The following is a 26,164-nucleotide window of genomic DNA, read 5'->3' on the forward strand; positions in this document are numbered from 1 at the left end:
ATGAAATTTCGGGAATACATTTGTCTATATGACATATTTAAGTGATTAACATTGCAAGATCACAGGCTAATGTAAGTGCAAGATAAGCCACTGTAAAAGGGGGACGCTGGTACATTAATAACCGGTATAAACGCCAGAATGTTGAATGAAAGCATGCAAGGGTGCATGCATTGTGTTGTAAAGGTGCCGACATCAGTTTGTGGAATGGAGTTCCATGCCTGGAGCACTTGTGGATCAATACAGGGACGGATAAATACGTGAATGAAGCTGGAGTCAGCCGTACGATGATGTCCTACATGTGCATGATTGGAGACAGATACGGTGATCGAACAGGCCAAAAAACATGTCGACATTCTGTAGAGCATGCTGGGTTACAACAGTGGTATGTGGGCAAGCATTATCCTGGTGGAAAACACCCCCTGGAATGCTCTTCGTGAATGGCAGCACAACGCAGACAGGTTGGTTTGAGGCCCTGACCTGACCTTATAACTAACGCACAGCCATCATTGGCACCAAGACAGAAACAGCTTCCCTCAGAAAACACAACAGACCTCCACCCTGATCTCCAATGAGCTCTCGTTTGACACCACTGAAGGCGCAAACGGCGGTGGTTTGGGGTTAGTGGAATGCACATTACAGGGCTTCTGGCTCGGGTCTGTCCTTGAAGTAACCGATTTGTAACACTCTGTTGTGTCACTGTGTTGCCAACTGCTGCTCAAATTGCTGCTGCAGATGCAGTACAATACGCCACAGCCATACGCCAAACTTCATGGTCTTCCCTCTCAGTAGCGCCTCGTGGCTATCCGGACCCGGTCTTCTTATAGCAGGACATTCTCGTGACCACCGTTGCCAGCAGTCATGTACAGTGACTACATTCCTGCCAAGTCTTTGCGCCATATCACAGAAGGAACATCCAGCTTCTCGTAGTTCTATTACACGACCTCGTTCAAACTCAGTGAGGTGTTGGTAATGGTGTCTTTCTCGCCTTAAAGGCATTCTTGACTAACATCAACTCACTACGTCCAGTCCCAAAGGTAACTAATGCTCACAACCGTTACAGAGCGTATTTAAAGCAAACCTGATTTGCATCCTCATAGTAGCGCTACTAGCACACTCCTATGCGACTGGCGCAAAATGTGAATAGACATGGTCTTTCTGAAGTAGAAACACGCCTACCAACTTTCGTTTATGTTGCACAACTCCTTCTTGGTGACGTGATTTATTTTTCGTCAGTGTACTTGTCGTTCTATGTTAAATCTGTAACACAAAATTTTAGATCTTAATGAGTACTCTTTACACCCTGTAACTGTTTAAATTATATAAACTATACGTATTAGGATGCGGCAAGCCGGAAACAAAATAAAGAGGTCACTTGCTTCGTAATGGGTAATGCCGATCCGTAATTCAGATATCACGTAGCCCGCACTGCTGTCGTGCGTGTCGTGTGATCTGGTACCCCGGTTGATGTCCGATTCCTCAGGTAGTGGACTTGGAAGATGAGAACTTACAATGAGCAGGTACTCCATTTCAGTGATATTTCTGTCGTATCAAACGGCGGCTGAGTTTACTATTTGTTACAACTGTGTTGGTTAGTTTACACAGCAGACAGTTCTTCACTAGGTATATAATGGACTGGAAAACAAGGGACTGACTGTCACCGTCGCACGTATGGTGAAATAATTTGTAATACATCGACTGCAAGTCATTGATGGATGGCTCGCATTTAAAGCAGACGCTTTAACCATGTAAACCTCTGCAATCAAAATAAAGTAAATGCTCTCGTTGTTGCTGCCTTCAGTCCGAAGCCTGATTGGCGCTAGCTGATCCTGATGTAGCCTCTTCATATCTGAATAACTGCTGAACCCTACATCCATTTGATCCTGCTCACTGCCTCATAATGTGTCCTGTTAATCGATCAAGTTGTGCCATAGTGCTTACCCCAATTGTATTCAGTACCTCCTACAGCATTGTTCCGTAGAAACACATGTCAAAAGATTCTATTCTCGTCTTGTCTGAACTGCTTCTCTTCTACGTGTCACTTCCGTACAAGGTTACACTACAGACAAATACTTTCAGAAACGACATCCTAACACTTAAATTCATGTTCGATGTTAACAGATGTCTCTTTTTCATAATGATTTTCCTGCTATTGAAAGTCGGTATTTTACATACTCTCTACTTCGTCCATCATTCATTTCTTTGCTGCCCAAATAGTTACACTCATTTACCACTTTAAGAGTCTCATTTCCTAAACCAATTCCCTCAGCTTCGCGTAATTTATTTCGATTACATTCCGTTGCACTTGTACTTTTTCTGATGTTCACCTTATAACCTCTTTTTTAAGACACTACTCATTCCGTTCAACAGCTTTTCTAACTCTTTTGCCGTCTCTACCAGAATTACAGCGCCATTGGCAAACCTCGAAGTTTTTATTTCTTCTGTCTGAGCTTTAATTCGTTTTTCAAATTTCTCCTTGTTTTCGTTTATTGCTTACTCGATGTACAGATTAAATAACAACAAATTCTTCCTTTTCATGTCATTTAATTCTTATAACTGCAGTCTGGTTTCTTTACAAGTTGTAAACGACTTTTCAAAAATGGTTCAAATGGCTCTGAGCACTATGGGACTCAACTTCTGAGGTCATTAGTCCCCTAGGACTTAGAACTAGTTAAACCTAACTAACCTAAGGACATCACAAACATCCATGCCCGAGGCAGGATTCGAACCTGCGACCGTAGCGGTCTTGCGGTTCCAGACTGCAGCGCCTTTAACCGCACGGCCACTTCGGCCGGCCGTAAACGACTTTTCGTCCCACGTATTTTATCACTGCTACTTTCAGAATTTCAAAGAGTGTCGTTAGGTCGACATTGTCAAAAGCTTTCTCTAAATCTAAAATTGCTATAAAGTTGGCTTTTTCTAGGATAAGACGCAGGATCAGTAACGCCTCAAGTGTTCTTACATTTCTCTGGAACCCAAACTGATCTTCTCGCGTGTGGATTGTAGCAGCATTTGCACGGTTCGTCTCAATAGTTTGCAACCGCGACATATTAAAATGATGATTCGGTAATGTTCCCACCTGTCAGCAGCTCACTTCTTTTAAATTGGAATATTAAATTCTTCTTGAAGTCTGAAGATATTTCCCCTGTATCTATATCTTGCTCACAAGGTGGGACAGTTTTGTCATATCTGGCTCTGCCAGTCGTCTCAGTAACTCGGAGGGAATGTCGTCTACTCCAAGGGCCTTGTTTCCACTTAGGTCTTCCAGTGCTCTCTCAAACTCTTCTCGTAGTGTCACATCTCCCATGCCATCTTCACTTACTTCCTCTTCTCTTTCTGTAATATTGTCCTCAATTTTGTTTACCTATTTAGACCCTCTATATATTCCCTCTCTCTTTCAGCTTTCCCTTCTTTGCTTAGTACTAGTTTGCCTTCTGAGCTCTTGATATTCATACAGCAGCTTCTTTTATCTCCAGAAGCTTCTTTAATTTTCCTATAGGTGAACTCTATCTTTCACCAACTCATGCTTGTGTACAGCCTTGCAGTTGTCTTCTAGAAATTTTGCAACTTCTGTCATTAATTTTTTGACATCTGTTTTCCTTTTGACATGCTTCGTTAGCTATATTTTTACATTTTCTACTTTAGTCAATTAAATTCATAATTTCCTGTGTTATTCAAGGATTCTTCTAGGCGTGGTTATTTTACCTATGCGATCCTCTCCTGTTTTCGTTAGTTCATTTCTCAAAGTTACCCATTTGCCTTCTGTTGTACCCCTTTTCCCATTTTCAGTCCAACGTTGCGTAATGCTGCTAGCGAAACTCTCAAAAACCTCTGGTTATTTTAATTTAGCCGGGTCCTGCCTTCTGAATATCCTACCTTTTGCAATTTCTTTAGATTTAATCTGCAGTTTGAAACCAATAAACTATGATTCGAGTCGACATTCGTCCCTGGAAACATCTCACAGCTTAAAATCTTATTTCTAAATCTGTGCCTTACCATCGTATAACCAGTCCGAAACCGTCCTTCCCCCACGTCTCTTCCACGTGTACAGCCTCCTTTTATGATTCATAAACCTAGTATTAGTGAAGATTAAATCGTGCTCCGTGCAAAATTCCACGGGGTTCGTCCGTCTCTCATTCCTCTCCGCAGTCTGTGTGCTCCTACTATTTTTCCTTCTCTTCCTTTTTCCACTTCTGAATTACAGTCAGACATCGCAGTTAAACTTTAGCCTCCCTTAACTATCTAAATAATTTCCTTTATCTTATACATTCTTTCAATGTCTGTGTCATCTGAGGAGCTAGTTGGCATATAAACTTGTATTACTGTGGTAGGTATTGGCTTAGTGTCTATCTTGGCTACGAGAATGCGTTCTATGATGCTGCTCATAGAATCTTGCTCGCATTCCTATTCCTGATTATTAGGCATTTCCCCAGCATTATCCCTGTTTGAATTTTTCTTGATAACTTTATGCTGACGTGACCAGAAGCCCTGTTCTTCTTGCCACCACACTTCACTAATTCCTACTATACCTAACTTCTTGTTAAATCCTCTAAGCTGCCCATCAGATTAAGACAGCTAGGTTTCCGCGCTCCGACGCATATAATTCCGGTTTTCTTTTCGTGATTACTACTTCCTTGTTAGTAGTCTCCGCTTGGAGATCTTGGAGATCCAAACGGTGGACTACTGTACCTCCATTATATCTTAGCCAAGAGAATGACGTCATCCTTAAGACATACAGTAGAGCTGTATTTCCTCGAGGAAAAAATAGCGACTGTAGTTTCTCCTTGGTTTTAGCCGTTTGCAGTACCAGCACAATAATGTTTTCCAATGTTACAAGGCCAGATCAGTCAATCATCCAGACCATTTACCCTGCAATTCCTAGAAAGGCTGCTGTGCTTCTTCAGGAACCACAGATTAGTCTGATTTCTCTGCAGTTATGGTTGCACCTACAGTACTGCCGTTTGCATCGTTTAGGCATGCAAGCCACCCCACCCCGGGAAGGTGAATGGTTCATGAGAAGAGAAAGTAAATAAAACAGAAATTTTTGAAACTCGATTTTTTACATATCCGCACATATATCACTAATAACAAATTGATAGCATGCATTTGGATAAAAAATCAAACCAATTCATTGGTTGCTTACGTGTTCACGACAGTAAGTAGACAGGCTTTCAGGATATCAGTTCGTAAGACATGAACGGCAGTATTGTGTGAAAAATACAGTATGAAGCATGCTCTGTACAGCTGTATCTTACTACCCTACTAGTGAAGATGGAACTCACTTCCGTCTGGGGTACGTTCTGCTGTTGTACAAAGTGATATTTTAATTTTAATCGCACTCTTGATATGCCATATTACAACATGTATTTGGATAGAAAGTATTTTCGTGCGGCAGAAACGAAATGGTTTTACTAGTGATGTCCGAAACTATTGTTCTAGATCGCTTTATACGAAAATCTGATGACCATTATTGCCACAAACAGTATCAGATGGTCCAGATGGCACTGAGCACTATGGGACTTAACATCTTAGGTGATCAGTCCCCTATAACTTAGAACTACTTAAACCTAACTAACCTAAGGACATCACACAACACCCAGTCATCACGAGGCAGAGAAAAACCCTGACCCCGCCGGGAATCGAACCCGGGAACCCGGGCGCGGGAAGCGAGAACACTACCGCACGACCACGAGCTGCGGACATCACAAACAGTATCGCGAGTGTATAAATTTACAAAGTAATTGACGATTATTAAGTTGAAAAAAGGCGACTCTTGCCTTTAATCGAGAATACTTTCGGGGTCAAAAATCGAATGTCGTTCAGAGCTGACACTACTTTGGTCAGTAGCTGATCACAGGCACATTTTCTGTTGTTAAGCTGGTATTCTTCCTTGATGGGCTAGGTAGACGCTTGGTTACCCAGCAAATATTCACGTATCTTGGAATATTAAGGTCCAGTGCCTCTATAGACTAGAGTATAACCTCGAATATTTCAGGTAAACGAATAAAGTCATTAATAATTGATATAATGATTCCATAATCAGTTTTTCAATTTTTTATTATTTAAGAAAGTTCAGATACTATTTGCAATCGATCAAAGTACTTGTAGAGTACATGTAGCATGTTAAATTCGATGAACATTTATAACATTGCCGTATGTCTATTCTGTTTTGCCTTCTAAAAGGAATTAAATTCCTATATCACTTCAACACAAAAAGCTTTATAAATTTCCACTTTATCAACAATTTTTTTAGATATATTGGACAGGAGAAGGGTGTGCTGACCACATACCCCTCATCCACATCCAGTGACGCCCACCGGCTGAGGATGACACGGTGGTCGGTTGGTACCGTTGGGCCTTCCGAGGCCTTTTTGTGCAGACTTTAGTTTATATCTAGCTAATGAAGTTTGTGCAGAGCCTACGATGCGCCACTAATCTTCGAGGGGAAACTGGCTCCAATCGAGACTACGTGTCTTGCTTAGGGTTCGCTTATGACGAATGGTTCCTGTAATGATGCGAAGGGTCATTCCTTGTTCAAGCCATGCAACATATGCTAAAGTTCCGTAGCTAAAGACGTAGCTGTCAATGGTATGTTCGAGCAAAAAGGAATGTTAACTATACAACTACCGCAAACAAATGAACCTTTAGGTAGAAAGAACATATACAGAATGACTCTGTTAGAAACTTTGTATTATTTTCGAAAATGAATTACAGTAATAGAACTGTTGATTTAGTGCCCTACAACTTTTACTGAAACCATTATTTCCATTTATCTTACATTTTATTGAATCGCACTAAATAGCTAATGTCTATGATTTCAGGGACTTGTCAAGGAATGCGCTCACGTTGGAAGGTGAGAAATTTCCCGAGCTACCTCGACTGAAACTTCTGTGAGTACAAAAATCAACACAATCAGTAGAGACAAGTAATTGTTAGTTTTTGTGTTAGTAACTAGTTTACGTGACACAAATGTAAAAAATTATTACGTTACAACCGACATCTGTGTCTCCCAAGAACAAATTGTGTACTACTGTAGTATGCAATAAATTAAATCTCTCTTTCCGTAAATTATGCTTCTTACAGGAATTCTAAATCAGAAGTAAGAGATCTTGTCAGACAAATGACATGGACATATACCAAAGGATAAGTTGGTATATTTAATCAGATTTGTTTCTAAGACTACAAACAAGTGAGGTTGTGTGTGTGTGTGTGTGTGTGTGTGTGTGTGTGTGTGTGTGTGTGTGTGTGTGTTTTAAATAGGTGTCAGCAGTGACGTTAAAACATTTGACTTTTATGCGCAATCATGTCTACCCCGAACTGCACTGTGGAGTTGTGCCGTTAGAGTAATGGTAAGTCTCCTATGACTTCACTTTGTAGCAAGAGCGCCCAGTGGTAGACAACCAGAAAGCACACACGCGTGATATGCTACCGTAATCCCCACTGCATTATCGTTGAGTGTGAAGCATATCGAGAAGACAGAGTTTTCTCCGTCACACTCTGTGTGGCTTTACAGTATATTGTTCGCCTATCTGCGGGTGACCAGGTGTATATGTAAATACCGAACACTAAACATTTGATCTTCAGTCACTCAACCCTTCTGTTATTACATTCATTTCGCAAGAATTTTCTGGTCCCAGATCACCTTGAATAGGTTTAGTATTAAAGTGGCACCTGTACGATTCTATGAGCATCATATCACAGTAAGTGCACCTATTTAGCAGCAGTTTATCGTAAATCGCTGAAATAACAAAGGGTTGCAAGAGATTGTAAAAAGAGCTATATTTCTTTCCCTTTTCCAAGGAGAGTTTTCGAGCAGATACGTACAGTTGAGACTATTGCGAGGCTATGGAATACGTATTTTGCTAGGCATTATGGTCGTTTGGAGACGTAACATTTCATCTGTAGGTCTCAACATGGATTTTGTTAACAGCAGTCGCTCATACGATTCAGATAGCTGCTCCCAAGTTCACGCAGTGTTGCTTTCTGTAGGTATTCGTTACAGTTCTGTACTGTCGCTAGTGAACAAAATACGAGCATACTAAATGTCGGGCTAGCTTTGTGATTGGATGGAGCATGTCCAGTGTCTTATCAAAAGTATACGGAAATTGGAAATTTATCGTAAGGACTATGGGACCAAACTGCTTAGGGAATCGGTCCCTAGTCTTTCGCACTACTTAATCTAACTTAAACTAACTTATCTTAAGTACAACACACACACCCATGCCCGACGGAGGCCTCGAACCTCTGACGTGGGGAGCCGCGCGAACCGTGACAAGGCGCTTCAGACCGCATGGCTACCCCGCGCGGCAAAAGTATACGGACACCCCTATATAATGCGGAAATAACCACTAGATACCACGTGAGGCGGACCCGCCAATATGAGAATAAAGGGAGGCTGGGAGTATTGTGTCGTCAGTAGAAAAGCAGTAACAATAAATGGGTCGCTCAGTGACTCCGAACATGGACTAGCCATTAGATGTCACCTGAGTAACAAATCCATCACTTAAATTACAATCCTTCTAAAGCTGCCCAAGTCGACACCTGATGATGTGGAAACGCGAGCGAACAGCCACAGCTAAGAAAAGTCAGGGAAGATCTGATGTACTGTCGGACAGACATCGTCGAGCATTGTCGAGACTGGTTATAAAAAATCGCATGAAATCAGCGGAAAGAATCACTCGCGAATTCCAAACTGCTAGCAGAAGTCCAGTTAGCACAATGACTGTGCGCTGGGAGATAAGAAGAATGGGATACAATGGTCGAACTTGTAAGCCACACATTTCTGCAGTCAATGCTAACCTACGCGTGAGGTTGTGTACAGAGCACTGGCAGTAGACAGTGGATGACTGGTAATAAGTGATTTCGAGCGATGAATCACACCATGACCTGTGGCAATCCGATGTAAGGATTTGGGTTTGGTGATTGTCGGGAGACCAATGCCTGCCATCTCCTGCAGTACCAATACCGTGAGGGAGTGACGGTATAAGGATATTTTTCATGGTTAGGGTGTTCAAGAAAACGCTAATTGTGGAAAGATATGAACGCATTTTTGACTATTGTGTACTGCGTATTGTAGAGGAATACTTCTAAGATGATGACTGACTATATCAGCATTACAATGAACCCCGTCATTAAGCAGAAACTGTGAGGCAATAGTTTGTGGACAATAACATTTCTCAAATGGACTGGCGTGCCCAGAGTCTCTACTTGAACGCAGTGCGACACCTTTGGCATAAGTCAGAGCGTCGATCTGTTCGCTTGAGGAGTTATGGGCTTTCTTTCCTCCACATACATTCAGACACTTCACTGAAAGTGTCCCAAGCAGAGTTCAAGTCGTCATAAAGGCGAAGGGTGCACAGGCCCCGTATTAATACTTTCAGACCAGAATTTTATTTGGAGGAAGGAATATTTTTCTTTATGTGGCAATGCTCTTAGGAGATTTTTTAATGATTTTAGATGCAAGATTTATACTGAAATATGCACCTGTTTCCAGAACATACTTTGTACACTTGGAATCATATTATGGACTAAAATAACTAATTACGAAGTATTGTATATGGTGATCAGTATCAAGATGATCATTCAATAATTACCAAGCAAAACGACAACAATAATATGCAATTATACAGTGGAATATACCGAACTGACCACATCCGTGTAGTCTTATGGCCACAAGCTGCTACGCAGTGCTACATGGACTTGCTCATATTTTCATAGTGATACGCAACAGTTGGCAGCACTTCCGTATGATGAAAAGGTTGATCATTCGGAAATGTGTACCTCAGGTATCTATTAGGAAAAAATACTTTTGTTGCAGGTAAAATAAAGTACAGGTTGAGGTACACAATTGTAACCAGAGGGTCTGAAAGAGTTAATCTCCACTAATAACTATCGGGACACTTTTGATCAAAGAGTGTACTAACAGATAGTTTCCAGCACGTCTTTTTTAATAGGATGAAATCTTCAGATATGAAAGTAACTTCAGGCATACTGCAAGAAACTGCTACTATATATACACTGACGGAAAAAATCGCAGCACCGAGGAGGAGTTTTGCGACATACACAGAAGTTTGTAGGCGTGTTTCTACATCTGAAAGATGATGTCTATTCACGTAAGTTCGCACCAGTCGCAGAAGAGTGGCACCAGTAACGCTAGTGTGAGGATGCACATCATGTCTGCTTTAAATACACGCTGCAATATTCGTGAGCGTTAGTTACCTTTGAGACTGGACGTAGTGAGTTGATGTTAGCCAAGATGCCTTTAAGGCGACAAAGACTCCGTTATCAACACCCCACTGAGTTTGAACGAGGTCGTGTAATAGGGCTACGAGAAGCTGGATGTTCATTCTGCGATACTGCAGAAAGACTTGGCAGGAACGTAGCCACTGTACATGGCTGCTGGCAGCGGTGGCCACGAGAATGTACGGTCGCAAGAAGACCGGGCTCCTTACGGCCACGTGGCAATACCGAGAGGGGAGATCACTGTGTTCGGCGTATGGCTCTGGCGTACCATACTGCATCTGCAGCCGCAATCTGAGCAGTAGTTGGCACCACAGTGATACAATGAACTGTTCAAAATCGTTTACTTCAAAGACAGCTCCGACTCAGACGCTCTAAAGCGTGCATTCCACTGACCCCAAACCACTGAAATTTGCCATTTCAGTGGAATTGAGCGAGGGCACATTAGATAGCAGGGTGTAGGTCTGAGGTATTTTCTGATAAATTCCTGTTCTGCCTGGGTGTCAGTGTTGGCCGTGTGCTGGTTAGAAAGCATTAACCATCCCTTTATTGACCGACCATGCGGAACAGGCATGGGACTTCATCCCACGAACTGACAGCTCCACCTATTCAATACAACGCATGTACGTTTGCGTACTTGCATTCAATATTCTCATGGCTACAACGGTTATTAATGTATTAGCGTTTCACATTTGCAATGGCTTATCTCACACTTATACACTCCTGGAAATGGAAAAAAGAACACATTGACACCGGTGTGTCAGACCCACCATACTTGCTCCGGACACTGCGAGAGGGCTGTACAAGCAATGATCACACGCACGGCACAGCGGACACACCAGGAACCGCGGTGTTGGCCGTCGAATGGCGCTAGCTGCGCAGCATTTGTGCACCGCCGCCGTCAGTGTCAGCCAGTTTGCCGTGGCATACGGAGCTCCATCTCAGTCTTTAACACTGGTAGCATGCCGCGACAGCGTGGACGTGAACCGTATGTGCAGTTGACGGACTTTGAGCGAGGGCGTATAGTGGGCATGCGGGAGGCCGGGTGGACGTACGGCCGAATTGCTCAACACGTGGGGCGTGAGGTTCCACAGTACATCGATGTTGTCGCCAGTGGTCGGCGGAAGGTGCACGTGCCCGTCGACCTGGGACCGGACCACAGCGACGCACGAATGCACGCCAAGACCGTAGGATCCTACGCAGTGCCGTAGGGGACCGCACCGCCACTTCCCAGCAAATTAGGGACACTGTTGCTCCTGGGGTATCGGCGAGGACCATTCGCAACCGTCTCCATGAAGCTGGGCTACGGTCCCGCACACCGTTAGGCCGTCTTCCGCTCACGCCCCAACATCGTGCAGCCCGCCTCCAGTGGTGTCGCGACAGGCGTGAATGGAGGGACGAATGGAGACGTGTCGTCTTCAGCGATGAGAGTCGCTTCTGACTTGGTGCCAATGATGGTCGTATGCGTGTTTGGCGCCGTGCAGGTGAGCGCCACAATCAGGACTGCATACGACCGAGGCACACAGGGCCAACACCCCGCATCATGGTGTGGGGAGCGATCTCCTACACTAGCCGTACACCACTGGTGATCGTCGAGGGGACACTTAATAGTGCACGGTACATCCAAACCGTCATCGAACCCATCGTTCTACCATTCCTAGACCGGCAAGGGAACTTGCTGTTCCAACAGGACAATGCACGTTCGCATGTATCCCGTGCCACCCAACGTGCTCTAGAAGGTGTAAGTCAACTACCCTGGCCAGCAAGATCTCCGGATCTGTCCCCCATTGAGCATGTTTGGGACTGGATGAAGCGTCGTCTCACGCGGTCTGCACGTCCAGCACGAACGCTGGTCCAACTGAGGCGCCAGGTGGAAATGGCATGGCAAGCCGTTCCACAGGACTACATCCAGCATCCCTACGATCGTCTCCATGGGAGAATAGCAGCCTGCATTGCTGCGAAAGGTGGATATACACTGTACTAGTGCCGACATTGTGCATGCTCTGTTGCCTGTGTCTACGTGCCTGTGGTTCTGTCAGTGTGATCATGTGATGTATCTGACCCCAGGAATGTGTCAATAAATTTTCCCTTCCTGGGACAATGAATTCACGGTGTTCTTATTTCAATTTCCAGGAGTGTATTACCCTGTTGTCTCGCAATGTTAATCACTTAAATATGTTACCTAAACAAATGTATTCCAAAAATTTTGTTACTCTACATTAATTATTTTTTGGTGTTGTAATTCTTTGGATCAGTGTATGAACGACCTAGTGGGTAACTTCGTTAGTTCAGTGAGGCTTTTCGCCAACGGTTGTTATGATGAGGGTGATGGCGTTGTGTATTCTGTATCGAAACGTAATGTTGGTAGAGCTGCACAAGATCGACACTTGCTTCTGGAAATGGAAGCTGATATTACATAAATACCTGTAACGTATTACTGATAAATAGACAATAAACCGTTATTGTTTGATTACACGAGTGACTGTTAATCACTGTATACAGTAACAACTGTAAACACGTAGTAATATGCATCGGGAGCCTCCTAATATGTAACAAAACCCAAAAAGTAGCTCTAGGGAAAGCTGGTGGCAGGTCAGGTTCACTGAAAAAATCTTAGGAAGTGAAACCGCCAGGAAGTGTGATCGTTTATCATTTTCACAATTATAACATGTCCAAATTTGTTGCACAACCTGACTAACAGATAGGATCGGTTGAGACGTCAAGGGATTTCCACTTTAGTTGTTGAAATGCATGTGAATTCCTAAGGGACCAAACTCTGAGGTCATCGGTCCCTAGACTTACACACTTCTTAAACTAACTTATGCTAAGAACAACACTCAAACCCATGCCCGAGGGAGGATTCGAACCTCCGGCGGGAGGGGCCGCGCAGTTCGAGACATGACGCCTCAACCCTCGCGTCTCCACTTTAGTACTGGAAGGAAGTGTGGGGGGCTAAAAGTTGTAGAGGGAGACCAAAAAGTGAGTAAAGTAAGCAGAGTCGGAAGGATGTAAGCTGCAGTTGTTATTCGGAGATGAAGACGCTTGCGAAGGATAGAGTAGCATGGAGAGCTGCATCAAACCAGTCTTTGGACTGAGGACCACAACCACAATAACAACATGTACACAAGACAATCTGTGTACCGCAGAGGTCACCATCATTTTTAACCATCACAAAGTGTCGTTTGATGTAGAAGTGCACAGTGTATGCCACTGATGATTTGGCTATAGGTCCGAATACCGGTCAGGGCGTGCCGTTCAGTAAGATGTCCTGTATCAAATGAACCAGAGCCACGAAAGTGATATTTTACAAAAGGACTGCTTAAACCAATTTCCGTTTATAAACCATCTGTCTGTGGGCCATATCAGGTAGGATGAATAGAGATGACAGAGACAATCAAAATGAGAGCGTCGAGATCCGTCACAGTATAGTTTAGTAAACGCGAGAGGGTCAAAGCGAGTCTCATTAAAAGCCAGTGGCAGGAGCTACATAAGAGAAATTGTGCATCATGAAGAAGTTTTTGTTGGAATTATGAGAGCATTAGTCCTAAGAAGATATCGACAACACTGTGGTTACATCTCACGAAACTGCAACAACGAGAAAATCAGAAAAATTCGAGCTCGTTCAGAGCTTTGCTGACAGTTGTTCTCCCCATGGACCATTTCAGAATGGATCAAGAAAAGGGGAAAACTACAAAGGTACACGATATACCTACCGGCACGCACAGTACAGTGACCTCCAGAGTATAAATGTAGACGCTGAAGTGTATAAAATAGTCGACGCGATACATATATCAGATGACCGAGTGCGGTAGATTGTACATCATGATTTAACAACGAGAAAGTTTTGTGCAAGAAGCATGTCGCATTCTTAAACTTAAATGAAACGCAAACTTGGAACCAAATATCTCGATAATGTTTGACGATTATAACTATTTTGTAAAAGGAAATAGACGAGAAGCGGCTTAGACTATAAAAATAAAATTCTTTCGAAGATTTGACCAACGTGGGAAGCGGGCCGCATGTGGAGAGGAAGATATGCACGATCGGATGTACGTTAGCCTTTTATTGCACTCGAATTACGTTCACCTCCATAGCCTGGTGACTGTTTCGGCCGATTATTACTATTAGTTGCTGGTAACGGTCATGAAGTTGCCGAAATCGATCGTTATGCTGTTCACAGCAAACGGTAGTGCCTTTAGTTTAACATTTCCGCTGCTTCAGAGATGTGACACCTTAACATTTTGACGCTCTCTTTCATCCGTAAAGGAAACTCCAAAAGGTAATGCTTCCTTCCATTAGAAACAACGCGTTTCTACTGCTGTTTTAATCAAACACCTGACACACGTATGAGCATCCACAAGCCGTTGTAGTGATGCGAAATTTTGGTGATTCGTCGCTTCATAATCATGTCGGTGCAGGCCATAAACGAAGGCAAAATCAACAGTTTTCGGCTTTGCAGCTCAAAGACTATGTTTTATGTAAAATACACGCATTGTCAGAAAAAAACACAACACCTTGAACGACTAGAAATAGAACGTTCATATTCACAGGACATGTACATTAGTATGTTCTGCAGAAATGATTATCGTTTGAACCACGTCGGCCGCGGCTTCGAGGTCATCATCGATATCGTGGTGCAACACAACCTACCTGTAAAATGTGTTTGTGGCTCTTGTTGCCACTATAAACCGAAGATACTGGATCACTGTGACTTGAGTAGACGTGCAGAAGGCCTCGCAAACGCATACGAGAACAGTACCGTCGAATCAGTGAGTTTGAAAGAGGACACGTTATTGACATGAGAGACAACCATCGGGTAAATTGCTGCATGTGTGGGGCGAAGTGTTTCTGCAGTGCAACGGGTGTGTGCCGAATGGTTCACGGTAGCCGTAGAACACGACTCATCATCTGAATGAGTTTGCAGGAAAGACCTGCATAATCCTCGGCTCTGGCGCAACAGTGGAACAGTTGAACACATTGTATGCTATCAGGGGTTACAGTCTGTCGCCGTTTATTATGGCAAGGGTTACATGTGCGTCGTACACTTCTCCGCCTATCTTTGAAACATGCTAGACGGCATCGGTGTATGGAACGACGTCACTGGGGACGGAAATAGCATCAGGCAATGTTTTCAGACGAATCCAGGTTCTCTTTCTTTAAAAATGATGCCCGCATTTTGTTTCGCCACAGACAGGGGGAACGGCATCACAGTGACAACATTCGCACAAGACGTACAGCGCGAACTCAAGGCCTTGTGGTGTAGGATGCTATTGGGTACAACCACAAATCAAAGTCGGTGCGTGTCCAGGGCACTGCGATGAGTGTGAGCTACTTAAATGACATCCTGCGACCCGTAGCCATTTTTCAGCAAGACAACGCACAACCACATGTTGCTTCACGAACACGTGTCTTCTTGGTGTCACAGGATGTCAGCCTCTTTCTCTGGTCCGCCAGACAAACAGACTTGTCTCCAATCGAAAATGTGTGGGATATTGTGAAACAACGTGTGCCTCGCTGTGACCCAATGCCAACCACCACAGATGAACTTTGGAACCAGATGAATGTAGCATGGTTGACTATGCCACCAAGACGCCATTCGCGCCTTATCACGCGTTCGATGCCATAACGCATAGGACAAGTTATCAGGGCCCGTGGCTGACGCTGGGCCTACAAGGCAACAGGACACATGCTGAACCGAGGTGACTGAAATATTAATCATTTCTACAGAACACACTAATGTACATGTCATGCAAATATGAACGTCCTATCTCTAGTCGTTCAAAGCGTTCTGTTTTTTTCCTGAACGTTGGTTCAAATTTGTATTTGATATTTTCTTTCCATTTTAGGTCAAAGAAATTATGCTAAGGTAATCCTGCAAGTACGATCAGTCCTTCAAATGCATTGTGGAATATTTACGAAATGCTAATTTACGGCTGCCATATCATATTTTTTGGACCCAAAACTACTTCGCCCAGACTTTTATTTAGGTAAAAAATAGATGACAGTTACAGGGCCTCAAATCTGCTCAAGAAAGTGAATGTTCTAACAGTACTTCATTCAGATCTCTCAGTTTACTCATTTTTAAAACCCCTTTATTGATAGATACATTGATCCGATGTAAGATGTCATTTTCTTTTGAGTCAAGAGGGTCGGTCCACAAGATTTAGCTTGAACTGTTGGACGGCGTTTCATCATTAATAAGATACAAGCAAACAAAATAAGATGAATTCTTTTGAAAGATAAGTCTAAACGTCACTGAAAAATTTGTTTTCGTATTTGATACTGCTCAGCGTTTGACAAGTGCAGCACCTGTTTTACCAAGGAACTCTCATGGTTGAATTATGATACAAGCATTACCGTATGCTTCCGTTTATTGTGCTATAGAGTCAGCTATTTCACATATTTCTCACCGTCGATTATTCGGTACCATAGTGTGCATTTTTGTTGTGTTTTCATTTGTTGTCAAAGTTCAGGGACGTTCTTCATGTGCATTAGTTTCAACGGAGGTAGGGCGACGTTTCAACTCGGCAAACCATTTCTACTGTAAATGAAGAAACAGACTCATATCTACTTTCCCCTTCACTTGATTTAGGGTACTGGATAACTAGGAACTATTAAAGAGACACTTCATTGTTATCAACGCAATTTCTGTGGCAGGTCGGAAGCTTTTCACCTTACTCTCGAGAATGTATTACATTATTGTGATATGCAGCAAGCGCTTGGATTACTGCAGACCCTTGACAGCACGGCTAACCGAAAAAATGGATAATCCGAAATACATATTTTTTACTGGAAACTCCTATTTACTGTATTTGTAAGACGTGCTACATGTCACATATGAAAGCTCATTACATTACTTACGCGTTACTCGACTGAAACGACGGGTTGCAAATATTCGAACTTCAGCTCATCAAGTAGTGACTACGTAATCATACGGATAGGAAATTGGCAGTGGTTATGTTAAAAGTGCTGAATCACCTCATTTACCTGAAGATGAACTAGGAAACAATAGAAAAATTTCCGGGAACGTCCGACGGTGGACTTGAGAGTCTATTGTTAAAATACGATTCAAATACAAAATAGTAAATTTTAAACGATAATATTCGTTCTAATTCTTTTTCGTTTTTAATTTTCTAAAATCGCTGAACTGTACACGGATAATCAGCAAGCCTCACAATCCGAACCCTGATAATATGCAGTTTGCTGTTGTATAATACACGACCGTAGATATTCAACCATGTAAATGATCAATTTACTCATATAAGTTACTTGTAGTTTTTGTTACAGCAAAACAGTGGGTTTCATTTCTATTTCTTGCGCACTATTTTCGCGTCATTTTCTTTATCGGAGCTCAAATGAACGACTGTTCAGAAATTCCTTCTCCATGAAAAGGCTGCTCATTTAGTGAAAAATTATCTGGCAAGTAAACACTGAATGAGACGTCTAGCGACTCCCACCCTTCAGCTCTTGTTTTTTTCCGTCGTTAGCAAGCCAAGTGTCGCGGGGGGCGGGGGGGGGGGGGGAGGGCTCACTGATCAGCTATGCTGGCTGCTACGAGGAGGAACTGGGTTCGATACTTGGTATTCCCGGGTACTTTTCCTCGGTGAGAGAACTGGACAGGGGTGCATTCAGCCTCGTGAGGCGAACTGAGGAGCTAACTGAATGAGAAGTAGCAGCTCCAAAGTTAAGAAAGCCGACATCAGCCAGAGAGCGGTGTGCTGAGGCCAAGCCCCTCACTAAGATATCCGATGATTCTATTGGCCTAGCGGTGCCGACTGGCTTATGAGGGACAGAATGCAGAGCGTTGCTTGCGTTGCTGCTGCTGTACCATTACTATAAAGCTTAATTACACGGCTGGAAAAAATTAATACACAATTTTTGAGGTTTCCAATTCTCCCAAGATTTATTGTTGCAACATTGCTTATTGAGTTCATGAAATGATTCCATTTATAGATCAATAGCACAAGCGGTTCTGAGGTACCAGGTATCGACCAATGCTGAAACAGCCATACTAGTACGTGGTGTTGCCTCCACGGGCGGCAATGCAGCTGCTGACTCTGGAATCCAGTCGATAGCACAGATGGCGAACGCTGTCCAGGGTACGCTATGCTACTTCTGCTCAACCTGCTCCAGTATTTCTGTTAGAGTTGTTGGTTGACGAGTCGCACGTGTCACTTCTCACTCCATTATATCCCACACGTGCTCGATTGTTGACAAGTCAGGAGATCGTGCTGGCCAGGGAAGGTGATGATGATGATCTTTGGTTTGTTGGGCGCTCAACGGCGTGGTCATCAGCGCCCGACCACGGAAGTTGCTGCATATCTTGCAGAGGACGTTGAGTTTCACAAGCTGTGTGGGCGAACATTATCCTGTTGGAACAACACAGCACTTTCGTGTTGCAAGACTGACAAAAGAACGGGACTAACAACATTGTGCAGGTAACGTACGCTGGATAGCGTCCCCTCCAGAAACACCGAAGGTGTACGAGGGTTGTAGCTTATCGCACCGCTGACCGTAAGGCCTGTGATGGAACCGGATGTCTTGGACCAAATCACTCTACGAGACAGTGCTCGCCAGGTCTACGCCATACGCACAAACAACCATCGCTTGCGTGTAGGCAGAATCTGTTTTCATCGCTGAAGACTAAGATGCGCCATTTCATCTTCCAAGTGATCCTGTAACGGCACCAGTCGAACTGTGCACGTCCCCGTGATGGTGTGGCGTGAACCGAAGACGGGCTAGAAGTGTGCGTACCCATAGTCCCGCTGCTAATAACCAATTCGCAACAGTTCGTGTTGACACATCTGAGCTCACGAGACCTCTTAATAGCGCTGTAGTAGCTGTGTGATCAGCCATTGCTGCCCTTACAATACGACGATTCTGGCTGACGTTTGTGCTGAGTGGACATCCAGAACCCTGTCTACGGACGTGAGAATGTTAACGTGACCGCTGATGCCAGCATCGTTGCACAACTGATGCGCCACGTCCAACTTGTGTGGCAGTTCTCCGAAAGGACCATCCCTCCACTCTGAAGGCCACAATTTTCAAACTCACTCTGTTGGCTGTAGGAATGACGAGATTGTCTCCTTGGCATGGTTGCCTGCTTGATTCACAAATCTGCACCACACTGAGCCTTCTGCCTTTAATGATCCCTATTAAAGGGTAGGCAAAGATGACGCTCAGGTAGCTATGCCCCTACGCTATGTGTTGGCGGACGACGTTGAAACCATTATCAGCACATGTACTATCGTGCAGGTAGCATATCTCTTCGTTGGAACAAAATCGACGTAGTATGTTTAAGTAAATTGTTTTTTCCTCCTGTGTAGTTATACATTTCGCAAAGCACAGGCACACAGTGAAGTGATATCTTTCCTTTGAAATATCAACCATCTTCTCACTCTCCAAAACACTTCAGTTAAATGCATTTTCAGTAATCTTCTCGATTTTTCCATCTCCCTGTGTCTTATTTTGTGTGCTGGCTTCAAATTAGCAACGGTATAAGCGAATATGAATTGATTTGATTCGCCGGCTACTACTGTAGCAAGTTATGGTTCAAAATGGTTCAAATGGCTCTGAGCACTATGCGACTTAACTTCTGAGGTAATCAGTTGCCTAGAACTTAGAACTAATTAAACCTAACTAACCTAAGGACATCACACACATCCATGCCCGAGGCAGGATTCGAACCTGCGACCGTAGCGGTCACGCGGTTCCAGACTGAACCGCCTTTAACCGCACGGCCACACCGGCCGGCTAGCAAGTTATGAGGATAGTTTCATATTCATCTGTATGTTATAATAAAGTACACATGTTAGACTTTCGGAGTTGATGGTTTGTAATGATTCTTCCGCTGCGTAGAAATACAGCCCCCTATCCTAACTCGAAAATGGTTCAAATGGCTCTGAGCACTATGGGACTTAACATCTGAGGTCATCAATCCCATAGAACTTAGAACTACCTTAACCTAACTAACCTAAGGACATCACACACATCCATGCCCGAAGCAGTATTCAAACCTGCGACCGTGGCGGTCGCGCGGTTCCACATTGAAACGCCTAGAACCGCTCGGTCACAACGGTCGGCCCTTTTCTAATTCCGAAGTGTTGTTCCGTCACGTGTTTTTAGAAGTTGTGTAAATAGGCCACAGATTGACGAAGTTACGCGAAGTGTGTTTCGGAACTAAACAACTGTTAATTTAAAATGTTCTGTAAATTTTACTGTTTAAAGAAAATTAGGACAAAAGCATTTTGGAAATATTAATGTGTGGCCTGATTTTACAAATGTTGTGTCGTCATGAACTAGCCTATGCATTAAAGTTGTAAGGCTCTGAATGAGACAATAGGAATTCTCTATGCCATAAAGACTGAATACAAAGTGTAGGACCAGTGGTAGAGTTGCCTTAAGCCAGCTGCCGCAGTGACGCTGAAATACAGAAAGGACATATCGCTGCAAATGGCTCTTATGGGGGAGAAAGCATGCAGTGAATTCTAATGTATTCTAAGGCTCGTATATACTGCTTAAATAGGAGATAAGAAGAGAGGGTAGTTAAACAGTCATACTACGTATTTTTGTTCACTGTATTGGAATGTTTCTCTATTCAGAAACTTTGCCAGTGTTCTCAGGTACCCAAGTTAACATACTTGCGAACTGAGAATTCTCCTACAAAAACTACATGTATATGGTATTTGCTTAGAAACTGAGATGTGGTGATGAAGTGTTAGGTGTAAATGTTGCATCAGGCTCCTAAGGTAAATTGGTAAACGTGAATTCCAATGAAGATGGCTGCGAGACAACGCTGGCACACTCTGTGTTCCGTAAATCTATTTACGTCTATGTTTCTCCTTTTATTGCTAGTGCCCAGTGTTGTTTTGCATCTTTAGACGAAATCTTTGTGTTTCAGAATTGAACAACTGTAAATTTAAAACGTTTTGCGAATTTTATTGTTTAAAGAAAATTAAGACAAAAGCATTCGGGAAATATTAATATGTGGCCTGATTTTACAAATGTTGTGTCGTCATGAACTAGCCTATGTGCATTAAATTTGTAAGGCTCTGAATGAGACAATAGGAATTCACTACGCCATAAAGACTGAATACAAAGTGTCGCTTATATATATAAACGATCTTGGCTTTTGAATGGTTTTCACCAAATAAACCATACTGGAATAGCAAGAAATAGGGCGTTGAGCTTGGAGGCCATGCAAAAAAATAACTCATTTTCATTGAGTCAACGGGCCATTTGAATACGGCATGCACCGTGGATGGTCCAAAACCGGTAGCCTCTTGCCCAGTAATGAACACACCCATGTCCGAGGGAGGAATCGAAACTTCGGCTGGGGGAGCCGCGTGAAGCGTGACAAGGCGCCTGAGACGACGCGGCTACACCACGCGGCAAGGCGGCTAGGAAGACTATGCTTTGTCTTCTGGTGCGATTTCATTAAGAGCACGCAAAAATGCCTGTGGCAATGATGCCTTAATATACATATTTAAACTCAATTACGCCTTAAATGTATTGGCAGTGACACTGCCTAATTGAAGGCCTTCGAATTGCATCATTTCTAAGAACGAGTACAATACTGCATACCCATTGGAATATTATGTAGAATACAATAAGGAGCTAGGTTTCCTGGAGCAAAAATGCTGAGAGAATAGTAGATCAGAATTTACTGAGCCAATGTCATTCATCTTTAAGTTCTTAGAACAGGTATGGATACTAACGAAACACGATTTAAACAGAAAAAAATAAGTATCTAATATGTATGATGCGGCAGAAGTAATATGTGATCAAGTAATTATATTTCGTTCCCTCATTTCTAGTGTATCCAAACACAGATAAAATCGTAACAACCATATCGAAGCAAGGTAGAGTAAAAAACCTAGAAATTTTATTTCAGAAGTTTGTATTGTCAAATTATGAATGCACTTCAAAAATAGGAAATTTTAGAGATGAATGGATATCTTAAATTCTAAGCAAAATTAAATAAATCATAGAGCTTCAAAGTACACAGTTTGTATAAAAACTAACCGTACGTTTTTGTACGTGGTAGATGTTAACTAGGACTGCCCACACTACGCTTGACCGTCCTCTTTTAGAATACTGTTGCGGGGCGTGGGATCCTTACCAGATAGGTTTGATGGAGTACATCGAAAAAGTTCAAAGAAGGGCAGCACGTTTTGTATTATCGCGAAATATGGGAGAGAGTGTCACAGAAATGATATAGGATTTGGGCTGGACATCATTAAAACAAAGGCGTTTTTCGTTGCGACGCAATCTTCTCACTAAATTCCGATTACCAGCTTTCTCCCCCGAATGCGAAAATATTTTGTTGACACCGACCTAAATAGGGGTAAACGATCACCACGATACAATAACGGAAATCAGAGTTCGCACGGAAAGATATAGGTGTTCGTTCTTTCCGTGCGCTTCACGAGATTGGAATAATAGAGAATTGTGAAGGTGGTTCGATGAACCCTCTGCCAGGCACTTAAATGTGATTTTCAGAGTATCCATGTAGAGGTAGATGTAGATGGTGACGAAGTGTGCTAGCGACGTACAGCACTGTGGTCTTCACAACCCTACGAGTAAATACATTTTTTCTCACCGTTGATGTCTCTTCTACTTTCAGAGCTATTACCATGTGAGTAAAAAATATTACTGTGTTCGTGGTGACTTTGATTTAATGGAGCAACTATACAATGTGAACTTTTGCGTCAAAATGGGAATAATATGCACAGAAACGTTATGTTCCAAACATACGGAGATAATGCTCTAGGTCATATATAATTTCACGAATGATTTTCCCGATTCCTGCTATAACCAGGGTGTTCTTCGATATCAGTCAGAATATCAAGGATCTGTTGCGCGAAAACCGTCGTCTGTCAGAGAACTTGTATAAGAAATATGAATCACAGTTTGTTAGTGTCATGAAATTTTAACCAAATAACTGAACATCCATCGAGATGAGCAATGCTTGAAGCTCTTTTGATGACAGAAGAGCAGAAGGGATATCCAGCTAACATCTGCAAGAAATCCGCGAAATAATAACTACACGATGAAGGAGCATGGGTGCAAAAAAAAAAAAAAAAAAAAAAAAAAAAATTAAATAAAAAAAATCATCCATAGATTATAGTATCGCAAATATGGCTGCGACATTGAGACTGAGGTCCAGTTATTACAGTGGGCAGGCAATCACCGTGCTCCAAAAAAGGACGCTAATATTGAACGAATACCAAAGGCATGGTCCCTGCTTTCTTCGACTGCATTGGTAACGTGGATTTCAAATTTTTGCCTAAAGGTCAAACATCCGACCACCATTATTATACAAGACTTTTGCAGCGATTGTGGTATAAAATTGGCAAAAAAACAACATTTACGGAAGGGCAACTCATGGTTCCCCCACCATGACACCACGTCGGCTCACTTAATTTTCTCATTTCACAAATATTGTGCCAAAACTCAAACGACCGTCCTCCTCCTGCCACCCAACTTCCAAGATCTCGTTCCATGTAATATTGTTTAGTTTCCAGAACTGAAAATCTGTGGTTAATCAACAAGCCATCAAGAACAGTGATGATATTAAGGACAATTCGTCACAGAAACTGAAAGCTGTGCAATCACCGGTGGAACAAGTGTGTCAATAGAGAAGGGGAGTACTTTGAAATAGTCAAGAACTAAATACCTCTCGGTTAAATAAAAGCATTATTTTAGATTAAGTACTTCTACTTTTTGACAGACCTCGTTAGTGATTGCAAACTATCACATTTTAACTTCTTCTTCGTTGCCTTCTTCCGTTATCTACTGGGGCGTCATTGTTAGACGGGATTTGGCAATGGTAGTGATAGATGGTGGCCGGGTGCCCTTCCTGATGCCACCAACACTCACGGTACGGAATCGGTGTAACCTATCTGTCTGCGTCTAGAGTAAATAGCACGCTAGGCGGATTCAATCTGTGGCGTCTAACCTCACCAAGACCTGGAAGCGGCGCGTTAACGCGAGCGGCTATCCGGATGGGCACCGCAACATTTCAATTAATATAACATTTTATATTTAATATTTTCTTAGTTATTATAGTTGACTTTGTCGTATGACATTCAGCATGTCACTCCTCCACAATCTCGGTCTACTTCAGGATTGACAGAACACCATATATTTCACCTATTACTGTATTACTATAGTTAGAGACTTCTTCTTTTATTATGTATTATCAATGTAAATCTTCTTTTCGTGCTGACACTCAACCGACTTTTTGTTTCGTTTCAGAATGCTGCAGGAGAATAACATAGAGCTGATTGGGGAGGATCTGTTTGCCGCATTAAGAGGCCTTACACAATTGTAAGTAGAACTGTCTTCTCGCACCTTCTAATGACTGAATGTGCGTTGTTGAGGCGTTATTTCATTACATAATATTTCAAATCATCATTGGAGGACTGAAGTTGTAAAAATTCTTGATGTGGAAAACGCATAACCTAATGTAAATTTTGTCTTTTAATAATCTTTTTGCGCAAAAAGGTTATGCGTAGGTAGAAATAACAGATTAAATAGAACCGACATCCAGTTTTCTCCAATAACTTGCCATTCTCATTTACACCGTGATGTAGAAAGGTACGCAATTGATACATTTCTCCGTTTTTCATCACTAGTATGGAATTGTTTGTCCAACGCTAGATGCTGTTAGACTTCAAAAGCACGATCTCATTGATTTCCTTCAGTACACGGCTAACCCCAGCCGATTAGGGAAAGATTTTACTTTTATCTGAAATTAAATCCACAACACCATCTGGTGTTGATAAGCTAATTTGTGCCTGAAACGTTGATGGAGAAAGTAATACCTTATTCAAAAACCACACCAAGATTTATTTACGTCGTGCTAGTAATAAATGGACGTACATTTCTGTTATTTCGTTTTCTTTTTTCTCTGACTAAATACCACAGTTAAATTGATTTAGAACGAAATTTGTAAAATAATAAAGATGAAATGACAGATTTCAATAATCTATGCAGTATTCTTCAACCGTGAACAACTAACTGGATGTTGAAAGTTATGAATATGATAAACTCTGCGTTCTTAGAGTTCATCAGTGACTACGTTATCTCCAGTTTATACAGGGTGTTACAAAAAGGTACGGCCAAACTTTCAGGAAACATTTCTCACACACAAACAAAGAAAATATGTTACGTGGACATGTGTCCGGAAACGCTTACTTTCCATGTTAGAGCTCATTTTATTACTTCTCTTCAAATCATATTAATCATGGAATGGAAACACACAGCAACAGAGCGTACCAGCGTGACTTCAAACACTTTGTTATAGGAAATGTTCAAAATGTCCTCCGTTAGCGACTATACACGCATCCACCCTCCGTCGCATGGAATCCCTGATGCGCTGATGCAGCCTTGGAGAATGGCGTTTGTATCACAGCCGTCCACAATACGAGCACGAAGAGTCTCTACATTTGGTACCGGGGTTGCGTAGACAAGAGCTTTCAAATGCCCCCATAAATGAAAGTCAAGAGGGTTGAGGTCAGGAGAGCGTGGAGGCCATGGAATTGGTCCGCCTCTACCAATCCATCGGTCACCGAATCTGTTGTTGATAAGCGTACGAACACTTCGACTGAAATGTGCAGGAGCTCCATCGTGCATGAACCACATGTTGTGTCGTACTTGTAAAGGCACATGTTCTAGCAGCACAGGTAGAGTATCCCGTATGAAATCATGATGACGTGCTCCATTGAGCGTAGGTGGACGAAACTAAAATGAGCTCTAACATGGAAATTAAGCGTTCCCGGACACATGTCCACATAACATATTTTCTTTGTTTGTGTGTGAGGAATGTTTCCTGAAAGTCTGGCCGTACCTTTTTGTAACACCCTGTATAGGTGATAAGGTAATAACGCGTAAAATATGAAAAATACACAAAATTTTTACTGTC

General features: G+C 42.6%; 1 protein-coding gene across 1 annotated transcript in view; it reads left to right on the top strand.

Moving 5' to 3' along the window:
* The window catches only part of LOC126183839 (relaxin receptor 1-like), an 847,723-nt gene that overhangs the window by 544,843 nt on the left and 276,716 nt on the right, over nucleotides 1-26,164 (top strand). Inside the window, exons 7-8 of the mRNA XM_049926099.1 lie at nucleotides 6,819-6,887; nucleotides 24,496-24,567. Coding sequence (XP_049782056.1) covers nucleotides 6,819-6,887; nucleotides 24,496-24,567 — 141 coding nt within the window. The remainder of the gene's footprint in view (nucleotides 1-6,818; nucleotides 6,888-24,495; nucleotides 24,568-26,164) is intronic.

Source organism: Schistocerca cancellata, chromosome 4 (assembly GCF_023864275.1).
Source record: "Schistocerca cancellata isolate TAMUIC-IGC-003103 chromosome 4, iqSchCanc2.1, whole genome shotgun sequence".
Classification (NCBI taxonomy): domain Eukaryota; kingdom Metazoa; phylum Arthropoda; class Insecta; order Orthoptera; family Acrididae; genus Schistocerca; species Schistocerca cancellata.